The sequence below is a fragment of the Sciurus vulgaris genome (assembly GCF_902686455.1).
Source record: "Sciurus vulgaris genome assembly, chromosome: 16".
Lineage (NCBI taxonomy): Eukaryota > Metazoa > Chordata > Mammalia > Rodentia > Sciuridae > Sciurus > Sciurus vulgaris.
The window spans coordinates 7,644,797-7,656,691 of NC_136477.1; the positions used below are offsets into that span (position 1 = coordinate 7,644,797).

The 11,895-nt window shown below is 38.6% G+C and overlaps 1 protein-coding gene across 1 annotated transcript; it reads right to left on the bottom strand.

Annotated features, from left to right (window-relative positions):
- Window positions 1-9,090: 9,090 nt before the first annotated feature.
- Window positions 9,091-10,029, bottom strand: LOC306646135 (olfactory receptor 7G2-like; the record flags this gene model as incomplete). The annotated part of the gene is made up of 1 exon (XM_079114594.1): window positions 9,091-10,029. The coding sequence occupies one exon, from the start codon at window positions 10,027-10,029 to the stop codon at window positions 9,091-9,093; it is 939 nt and encodes a 312-aa protein (XP_078970720.1).
- Between the last annotated feature and the right edge of the window lie 1,866 nt (window positions 10,030-11,895).

The window sequence follows — 11,895 nt, forward strand, 5'->3', positions numbered from 1 at the left end:
TTGTGCAGAGTGAGAGATAGGGGTTTAGTTTCATTCTGTTGCATATGGATTTCCAGTTTTCCCAGCACCATTGTTGAAGAGGCTATCTCTTCTCCATTGCATATTTTTGGCACCTTTGTCTAGTACTAGAAAATTGTATTTATTTGGGTTTGTGTCCATGTCTTCTATTCTGTACCATTGATCTACCTGTCTATTTTGGTACCAATACCATGCCGTTTTTGTTACTATTGCTTTGTAATAAAGTTGAAGATCTGGTATTGCGATACCCCAAACTTCGCTCTTTCTACTGAGGATTGCTTTAGTTATTCTGGGTTTCTTATTCTTCCAGATGAATTTCATAATTGCTTGCTCTATTTCTGTAAGGTACACCATTGGGATTTTAATTGGAATTGCATTGAATCTGTATAGCACTTTTGGTAGTATGGCCATTTTGACAATATTAATTCTGCCTATCCAAGAACATGGGAGATCTTTCCGTCTTCTAAGGTTTTCTTTAATTTCTTTCTTTAGTGTACTGTAGTTCTCATTGTAGAGGACTTTCACCTCTTTTGTGAGATTGATTTCCAAGTATTTTATTTTTTTGGATGCTATTGTGAATGGGGTAGTTTTCCTAATTTCTCTTTCTGAAGATTCATCACTTATATCAGTAATGTGAAGAGAGAGCCTACAGAGTGGGAGAATATCTTTGGCACTCATACTTCAGATAGAGCACTAATTTCCAGAATCTATAAAGAATACAAAAAAATTCTACACCAAGAATAGAAATAATCCAATCAACAAACGGACTAAGGAAATGAACAGACACTTCACAGAAGAAGATGTACAAGCAATCAACAGATTATGAAAAAATGTTCAACATCTCTAGTAAGAAGAGAAATGCAAATCAAAACTACCCTAAGATTTCATCTCACCCCAATTAGAATGGCGATTATCAAGAATACAAGCAACAACAGGTGTTGGCGAGGATGTGGGGAGAAAGGTACACTCATACATTGCTGGTGGGTCTGCAAGTTAGTGCAGCCACTCTGGAAAACAGTGTGGAGATTCCTTAGAAAACTTGGAATGGAACCACCATTTGACCCACCTATCCCACTCGTTGGCCTATACCCAAAGTACTTAAAATCAGCATACTACAGACATACAGCCACATCAATGTTCATAGCTGCTCAATTCACTATAGCCAGATTGTGGAACCAACCTAGATGCCCTTCAGTTGATGAATGGATAAAGAAACTGTGGCATATATATATACAATGGAATATTACTCACGACACTTAAGGGGGAGGGTGGGGGGAGTTAGTGTTACGGTTAGGGTTAGGGTTAGTGTTGGAGTTAGGGAGGGGGGCAAGTATGGAGGAAGAAAGGACTGTTTAGAGGGAAAAGAAGGGTGGGAGGGGTCGGGGGGAGGGAAAAAATAATAGAATGAATCAAACAACATTACCATATGTAAATTTATGATTATACAAATGGCATGCCTTTAACCCATGTACAAAGAGACAAACAACATTTATCCCATTTGTTTACAATAAAAAAAGAAACTGTGGCATATATATACAATGGAATATTACTCCGCCATGAAGAATGATAAAATTATGGCATTTGCAGGCAAATGGATGAATCTGGTGGAATCATGCTAAGTAAGGTAAGCCAATCTCAAAAAACTAAAGGACAAATGATCTTGCTGATAAGCAGATGAGGACATATAAGAGGGGGTAGGAGGGGTTAGCGTTAGTGTTAGGGTTAGGTTTAGGGTTAGGGAATAAGGAGGGTTGTAAGAATGGAGGAAGGAAGGACTGTATAGAGGGAAAAGAGGAGTGAGAGGGGTGGGGGGAAGGGAAAAAATAACAGAATGAATCAAAGAACATTGCCCTATGTAAATCTATGTTTGTTAATTAAAATAAATAAATAAATAAATAAATTGACAAAACAAAAAGATGTTTCTTTGAGAAAGTAAAGAAAATAGACGAACCCAGAGCCACACTAACAAAGAGAAGGAGAGCGAAGATTCAAATTACTAAAATACATAATGAAAAAGGAAATATCACGACAGACACCACTGAGATTCATAACATAATGAGAAGCTACTTTGAAAATCTCTATTCCAACAAAATAGAATCTACTGAAGACATTCACAAATTTCTAGACATATATGCTCCTCCCAAACTGAACCAGGGGTACATACACAATTTAAACAGATTAATATCAAGCAATGAAATAGAAGAAGCCATTAAAAACCTATCATCCAAGGAAAGCCTGGCCAGACGAATTCTCAACCGAGTTCTACAAAACCTTCAAAGAAGAACTCACTCCAATACATCTCAAAGTATTCCAGGAAATAGAAAAGGAGGAAACCCTACCAAACTCATTCTATGAAGCTAATATCACCCTCATACCCAAACAAGTAAAAGACACATCAAAGAAAGAAAAATTTAGACCAATATCTTTGATGAAAATACATGCAAAGACCCTTAACAAAATATTGGCAAACCGTATCCAAAAATATATTAAGAAAATCATGCACCATGATCAAGTGGGTTTCATCCCTGGGATGCAAGGATATTTTAACATCCATAAATCAATAAAAATAATCTATGTCAATAGACTTTAGGATAAGAGTCATATGATTATTTCAATTGATGCAGAAAAAGTGTTCAACAAAATACAACACCCCTTCATGCTCAAAACACTAGAAAAAATAGGAACAGTAGGAACATACCTGAACATTGTAAAGGTATTTATGCTAAGCCCATGGCCAACATCATTCTAAATGCAGAAAAATGGAAACCATTCCCTTTAAAATGGGAACAAGACAGGGATGTCCTCTTTCACCACTTCTATTCAACATTGTCCTCAAAACTCTAGCCAGAGCAATTATTCAGAATAAAGAAATTAATGGGATACAAATAGAAAAAGAGAAACATAAGCTGTCACGATTTGCGGATGACATGATTCTATATTTAGAGGATCCAAAAAAACTCCTCCAGAAAACTTCTACACTTCATAAATGAATTCAGCAAAATAGCAGGCTATAAAGCCAACATGCATAAATCTAAAGCATTTTTATACGCAAGCTATGAAAGAGAAATGAAGAAAACAACTCCATTTGCAATAGCCTCAAAAAAAAAATTAAAATACTTGGGCATCAATCGAACCAAGAAGTAAAAGTTGTCCACAATGAAAACTACAAAACATTGAAGAAAGAACTTGAGGAAGACCTTAGAAGATGAAGAGATCTCCCATGTTCTTGGATAGGTAGAATTAGTATTGTCAAAATGACCATACTACCAAAAGTGCTATACAGATTCAATGCAGTTCCAAATAAAATCCCAATGATGTACCTTACAGAAATATAGCAAGCAATCATGATACTCATCTGGAAGAATAAGAAACCCAGAACACCTAAAGCAATCCTTAGCAGAAAGAATGAAAGGGGGTATCGCAATACCAGAGCTTCAACTATACTACAAGGCAAAAGAAACAAAAACGTCATTGTACTGGCACCAAAACAGACAGGTAGATCAATGGTACAGAATAGAGGACACGGACACAAACCCAAATAAATACAATTTTCTCATACTAGACAAATGTGCCAAAAATATGCAATGGAGAAAGGATAGCCTCTTCAACAAACGGTGCTGGGAAAACTGGAAATCCATATGCAACAGAATGAAACTAAACCCCTATCTCTCACTCTGCACAAAACTCAACTCACAATGTATCAAGGACCTCGGAATCAGACCAGAGACCCTGCATCTTATAGAAGAAAAAGTAGGTCCAAACCTTCAACCTATTGGCTTAGGATCTGACTTCCTTAACAGGACTCCCATAGCACAAGAAATAAAAGCAAGAATCAACAACGGGGATAGATTCCAACTAAATAGCTTTCTCTCAGCAAAGGAAACTATCAGCAATGCAAAGTGAGAGCCTACAGAGTGGGAGAATATCTTTGCCACTCATACTTCATAGAGAACACTAATTTCCAGAATATATAAAGAACTCAAAAAACTCTCCACCAAGCATACAAATTACACAATCAACAAATGGGCTAAGGATATGAACAGATTCTTCACAGAAGAACATCTACAAACAATCAACAAACATATGAAAAAATATTCACCATCATTAGTAATAAGAGAAATGCAAAAAAAAAAAAAAATCAAAAAGCTACCCTATGATTCCATCTCACCCCAACTGGAATGACTATTATCAAGATTACAAATAACACTAGGTGTTGGAGAAGTTGTGGGGAAAAGGGTACACTCATACATTGCTGGAGGGGTTGCAAATTAGTTCAGCCACTCTAGAAAGCAGTGTGGAGATTCCTTAGAAAACTTGGAATGGACCCACCACTCCTCGGCCTATACCCAAAGGACTTAAAATCAGAATACTACAGAGATACAGCCATGTCAATGTCCATACGTGCTCAATTCACTATAGCCAGATTGTGGAACCAACCTAGATGTCCTTCAATTGATGAATGGATAAAGAAACTGTGGCATATATATATACAATGGAATATTACTCTGCCATGAAGAATGATAAAATTATGGCATTTGCAGGCAAATGGATGAAATTGGAGAATATCATCCTAAGTGAGATAAACCAATCTCAAGAATCCAAAGGGCGAATGATCTCACTGATAAGTGGATGATGACACATAATGGAGGGTGGGAGCATGGTAAGAATGGAGGAAGGAGGGACTGTATAGAGGGAAAAGAGGGGTGGGAGGGGTGGGGGGAAAGGAAAAATAACAGAATGAATCAAACATCATTACCCTATGTAGATGTATGATTATGCAAATGGTATGCTGTTACTCCATGTACACACAGAAACAACATGTATCCCATTTGCTTACAATAAAAATAAATTTTAAAAAATTAAATAAATAAATAAATATCTGTAGAACAAGTAAAAAACATAAATTCAGGAATTAATAATTGAGATATAAGAAGCATGAATTAAAGAACTTTAATTACCTGGTTGGCTTTAAGAGGATTGTGGTTCAATCGCAACCTGATATTGAAGAAATAAGATGTGTCCTCAGGAAATAGAGGCAGACTTGGTGAGTCTGAGGATGCTGATTAAGGCTCATCTCTGGGAGGAGGTCAGGTGCTGCTTTCTGGCTGGGGCAGGGCTGCTGAGTGAGGTGGTATCAGGCTGACTCCTACAGTCTTTGTATACTTGGTGCTCAATATCTAAAGTTCCTCATTAGACCAGCTATTGTACTAACAATCTGACCCCAAGAGTGCAAGTCCTTGAAGACCAGCTCTGCAGGAGTGAGGAATTCAGGGTGCCTGATTCCTGAGCCCCAAGGCCATGTCTGCACCACTCAGTTCTCTGCACTGTCTGCTCAACTGCCCTGCAAGGGCTCTGCTCATGTAACACATGACAACTCTTTAATGAATTCCAGGGCTCCATTTCAGTCACGAATAAAGGCATCCCTATTTAATTAATGATTTCAGGAAGCACCGTTCCATTTTAGATGTGAAGACATGTCCTGCATGGATAGGTTTAAATAGTACATTTACAGATATTAATGAAGATACTGTTTTTGCCAGCTTTCAATTGCTGTAACAAATACTGGAGGCCATTCAACTTAAATTGTGGAAAGGCTCTTCTGATTCATAGTTCAGAGATCAGTTTCATAGTCACTTGGTCTGTTGCCTTGGACCTGTGACAGTGTGGATTATCACTGAGATTGTATGTGGCTTTGGGGACCACCAGGAAATAAAAAGAGATAGGAGGGGCTGGTGTCAGCACAGCCTGCCCAACAACCCAATTTCCTTTAACTTTGATTCACATCTGGAAGGTTCCACCACTTCAAAGAAGCACTGCAGACTGGCCACCAGGTCTTTAATGCATAGGGGCAAATAAAAAACCTTAGACCTTGAAAAATGCACAAACACTGGGTGTTCCCAGTTAATCATCGGGGGTGTTTGCTGAACTATAACTATAATGCTTTTGCTGAACTATAACTATAATGCATTTGCTAACTATAATGTTTTCCCAAATAGTTTGTAGAGATCATATTATTATTTTAATTCCTTTATTTATCTATATTTGCCAATAGTTGACTCATTTTCATTTTTAAAATGTTTTCATTCTTAGCCACATGACTTACCACAGATTCTTTGGACTCTCAACCAACTTCCTGTAATGCCATTCTGCAAAATTTTCAAATAATTGAATAAACCCCTCTGGGTTTTTAACTTCAAATAAACACCCCCACTCACAGGTACCCCATTCGCCCCAACACAATTAAATGTACATCCATAGTAAATTTATGTGATAGTCAATATTGTATGACAGTTCCTATAACTTAGTTCTGCACTGGGAATGACCACTGGACATAGTGATAGCTTGGAGAAGAGAATGAGAAGACAAAATAAAAATATAAAACAGAATTAGAGTCCCTTTGTTCACTGCTGACAGCCCAAATTATAGACAGGGATTTTACTCCCTGTGTCATTTTGTGAATACTATTTTCACTTCCATCATGGTGTTTTAAATATACATCTTTCTTCAGAATAGGTGACTGTGATGTGAAGTTATAGCTGCTTATTTTTAAGCCATTAAACTCGCAATATTTCAATTCTGCATATAATTCAATAAAATTGAGACAAGGGCCACAGTGCACAAGGACTTCTGAGATTTCAGTGGGTTCTGCTCTGCCCACACGGGTAGGTGTCATGGTGGCAGCATCAAACAGGACCCATCCTCAGGACCAGATGTTGTGTTTCCTGATGCCTCAGGTGCTATGGCTAATATTTTGATGAAGAATTCATGGCAAATATAACAGAATAGTGAAATCACTGTCATTAAATTGATATGTTGCCTGCAGTTTCTCCAAAACAGAGGAAATTAGAGTAAAGAAGAAGTTGCAGGGATTTGAAAAAACTAACAAACAAAACCAGAAGGAAAAAAGGAGCAGTTTGTCTGGGCCTGGAGCTGATTTTAGGATAAAAGAGAATCAAAGTCCCAGCACAAGTTTCCAGATTGCTTGTGACCCTCTCCTAAGAAACAACGAGGGTTCATCCAGATGTGACAAGATTTAAAGCTCATTTTTAAATCTTCCTACCTGTCTCCTCAGTTGACACAATTGATAGTACAGAGAAAGTACAAAAATACCCAAAAGACTAGGGAGAGATTCTGCTTGTGTCCTTGAATGTTGATACATTATTTATGAATTATTTTTAATTTTATTTGTTCTAAGTAGTTGTAAATGACTGTAGAATGCATTATAAATTTTGATAGCTCACACATAAAGTGTAATCTCTCATTTTTCTGATTATGCATATTGCAGGATCACATCAGTCATGCACTCATATATGTACATAAGGTAATAATGCCTGTTTCACTCTGTTATCATTCCATCCTCCTTTCTCTCCCCTCTACCTAATATAAAGTTAGTCTGTTCTTCCCTATCACTGCCCCCTTATTGTGCATTGGTTTTTGCAAATCAGAAAACACATTCAGCCTTTGGTTTTTGGGGTATGGCTTATTTTACTTAGCATGATATTCTCTTTTTACCAGCAAATGCCATAATTTCATTGGTGTTTATAGCTGAGTAATAATCCATCATATATTTTTAAAAATTTCTAAAATGTATTCTTATCTTTATAGTTTTACTCCAAGCCTTCCCAATATCATGATCTTGAATTCAACATGTATACTTTCCAAATACTACATGTCATGGATGTAAATAATGTGTATTTCTTAACAGTATTTTGTAGAAAATTGCAAATCAGCAGAACAGATTTAACTTGTGGAAAAGGTAGTTTTGTGATTGTAATAAAGAGGGTTGGGATGTTACCTGTGCCTACTTAATTGAAGGGGCTTCAATAATGAGGAAAGAAGACATAAGTTATTTCAAAGAAGGGTGCAGACACCCTATTGTTCTGACAAGAGAGTCTAGAGAAATAACAGCTCAAAAATGAACAGTTTATTTATTGCCAAATTATAGTTAAAAAGGAAGTGAATTGCTGTATCACCTGAAATACAAAAATAAAATTCAGGAGGTTTCATGCCTCTATACTTCAAGACAAAACACTTAAATCCTTTGGATTGAAGTAAAAATAGCATTCAATAACAAGACTCATTGATATCAAATAATTAGGGAATATTTTGACATCTTCATATATTTTTAAATGAACCACTTTGTTTTCACTAAACACTGTAACACTGAAGCTAATGAGACAAACACATAAATAGTAAATTGGCAAAGGTGATAACTAAAATGCAAGGCTGTCCAGTTAAATAGACAACTTTAGCACATTAACACAAAGACAGACACCTCAATGGAAATATCTCAAACATATACTTTCAAGAAGGGGAATAGGGAATGACTCAAATAATGTTTGAAAAGATTCTCTAGCTCATAAAAGGAGAAATGCAAATTAGGAAAACATTATTCCATGTCACCAGAGTCTTCAGGTAAAGGAAAGTATTTCCTGATGATGTGGAACACCAGGGTCATGTGATGGGCAGGTTAGGTACTACAATGTCATAAGCAACCTGGACGGAAGTTACACCCTTGTAGCCAATCAACCCGGCACAAGATAAGAGCTATCTTACATTTCTTCCAGGATGTGTAAAGGATAATGTGCCATCAGCTTTATGCAGAAGAACAGAAAATAACTAACCAACTTTCCTCAAAATCAGAAAAACAGAAAGACTCTCTGCATTTTATTGCTACCCCATATCTTGCAAAAGTAGGACTGAAAAATGAATGAGCACCTGCTAAACCCAACAACAGGATGGACTCACAGATATGCAGTGATGAATGACAACCAGGACCCAGAAATCAGTCAAGGCTCTGAAACCATGTCAAGGTCAAAAAGGAGCAAATTGATGCAGTGAATGGACAGGCATGAGTACGGGGGTGATAACTATTCCTTAGAGTCAGACAAAATAAGTTTTTTAGACAAATGTGCACAATACAGTTAGAAAAAAACTGTACTGTCCAGTTTCTGCTCTACTTATGCCTTCCTTATAAGAGTATTTCAAATTATATTTACGGCCCCAGGGAAATAATCTGTGATGACATCACTTTTTCTTACTCTAGAAAGTCAATTTCATGCAAGTGACACATCACAGCAGAGAACGTATCCTACCAAAGAGATTCCTCAGGGCTTCCTTCATGTCCCTGTTCCTCAGGCTGTAGATAAAGGGGTTCAGCATTTGAGGGACCACAGTGTACATCACTGAAGCCACAGCAGAATTCCTGGGGGAGTCAGTCACTGCAGAGCTAATGTACACACCGAAAGATATTCCATAGAACAAGGAGACAACAGACAAATGAGACCCACAGGTGGAAAAGGCTTTATGCTTCCCTCCTGATGAGGGCATTCTCAAGACAGAGGACACAATGTGAACGTAAGAGAAAATGATCCCACCGAGAGGAACACCAGCAAATAGACAGGCTGCAACAAATACCGTGATATTGTCAATGAGGGTGTCAGAACAGGAGAGCTCGATGACATGAGCAAGTTCACAGAAGAAGTGGGGGATCCCCCGGTCTGAGCTGAAGGTCAGTCGCTGCAACAGCAGAGTGTGGAGGAGGGCATCAGCAACACTAATGAGCAGGGAGACCAGAACTAGCAGGACACACAGGCGGGAGTTCATGATGACCCCGTACCTCAGGGGGTGACAAATGGCCACATAGCGGTCATAGGACATCACTACAAGGAGAAAGCTTTCCACAAGTGCAAAAATTATGACAAAAGAGACTTGGGTGAGGCAGCCCGTGTAGGTGATGGTGTGATCCTCAGTTTGGATGTTCACCAGCATCTGTGGGATCGTGCATGTGGTATAAGCAATGTCGTTAAAGGACAGACAGCAGAGGAAGAAGTACATAGGGGTGTGGAGGTGGGGGTCAGAGCTGACGGCCAGGATGATGAGCAGGTTCCCAAGCACTGTGACCAGGTACATGGACAGGAAGAGGCTGAAGATGAGGGGCTGCAGGGCTGGGTCCTCTGTCAGTCCCAGGAGAAGGAATTCTGAGAAGGCTGTTTCATTTCTGAATTTCATGTTGTTGATGGTTCTGAAGGAAAAGATTGGAGGCAAACTATAGAATGAACGGCCAGCATTGGCTTTAGGCAAGAAAATAGAAACGCAGATTCTTGGCCCCCAGGCCAACATTGTTGCTGATACCCTTTGGTAATGACAACCAGATGACTGTGCTTTCAACAGACCCTCTGGATGGCTTTCATGTTTGTTGGGTGTTGAGAGTAAGTTAATGAAATAAGTCTTCATGGGCACATGAAGCTTAAGCCAAAATTCCAACCTTTTCCTCTGCCATTTCCTCCCCTCTTACTCCTCACTCATCCCCCTTTCCCCTCAGCTTCCTTTACTGCCGTCAATTGTTATGGAACATGACATGGTTTCCTATCCTGCCCTAAGTGCTGAGCAGGGAGCACAGTGTGAAGCAGTGCTTAGCAGGCAGTTATCCCAGGCCTTCAAGTAAAAGAGGAGAATGAAGTTGAGAAATCACTCTTGTAACTTAGGCTTCCTTGGAATCCTCTGACAGACTTGTGGAACTGCAGGTGTGTAGCTGACTCTCCACCACATTGACCCATGAGGACACTGAGGTGGGGTGAGCATAGAACATGGATGCGTGATCCACAGTGGTTGCTGGTAAGAACTGGGTTGGGCTCAGGTACTCTCACTGCCATCTGGATTCATGGCCCATCTCTGTGAATGCCTCTGGATGGGAAAGTAACTAGCATTCCTCAGGGCTCACTCAGATCTCATCATTGTGCTTTGCAATTCTAATATTTCCTTGAGACCAAGGCTCTAGTCTTCCCTTTGCCTTGAAACTTTATCTTTCCGAGCCATGTGAGTGGATGCATGCCTGTATTTCCTGCTACTTAGGAGGCCAAGGCAGCAGAATCATGAATTTGAGGCCAGCCTGGGAAACGTTCCAAGACACTACCTCAAAAAATTATATTTCTTCAATTATTAAAAAAAGTATGTCCATTTCTACCTAGGAAATTAATATAGTGAGCTGATTACATCTATCCAGAGGAAGCTGCACAAAGATTAGAATAGGTTGCCTCTATGCTTGAAGCTTAGGAGAGAGACTCCCTCATGGAAACATAGGTCATCTCCCTTTGCAATTACATCTGAAGGGAACTGAGCAACTCTGTCTATGAGATTCTCTATCTCATACTAAAGACGTTCAACTATGGAGTTGATAAATGGTGTATGGATTTTTAAAAAGTGAAATAAATGAAAGAAAAATTGAAATATGTAAGCATATGAGAAAAGATATGAAAATAGAAAAAGAAATCCCTCGTATTCAGAAAATGGGTAACTCAAAGCTTTAAGATAATTGGAGTCCTATTAGGAGTGTCCCTGTACATAAAATACTTGTCTACACAGGGAGACAGATGTTTCCAGGACAGTACTTATATTTGCTGTAATAGTAGATTCACAGACTCTGAATGTGATCCAGGCCCTAAAACTTCAGCCTCCCCACAGGCTGATGCACCATGGGACCTGCAAGAAGGTAGTGTTTATTAACTTGATGTGGTCATTATTTTGCAGTGTATGGTATTTCCAGCTATCCCTGTGTACACACAGTATGCATGCAATTTTTATCCAAATACAATCAATAACATTGTAAAAAATATGCGGGAATGTTTCATGATGAGAGATTAACAAATTAAAAGTACCCAGTACAGAACTTTCCAAATAGACAGCCTGATACTGACATTTCCTGTTGGTTTCTTTTTTCACTGTCATGAACTATCACATGAGACATGATTCAGTTTTCAGAAAGAAGCAGTACAATGGCAAATAAAAAAAAGATAGAAACACAGAGTATCCCTAGCATGATAAATGCGAACATCATGGAGGGTTAATGTGCTAAAACTCCCTCTGGCTGAGAAAGTC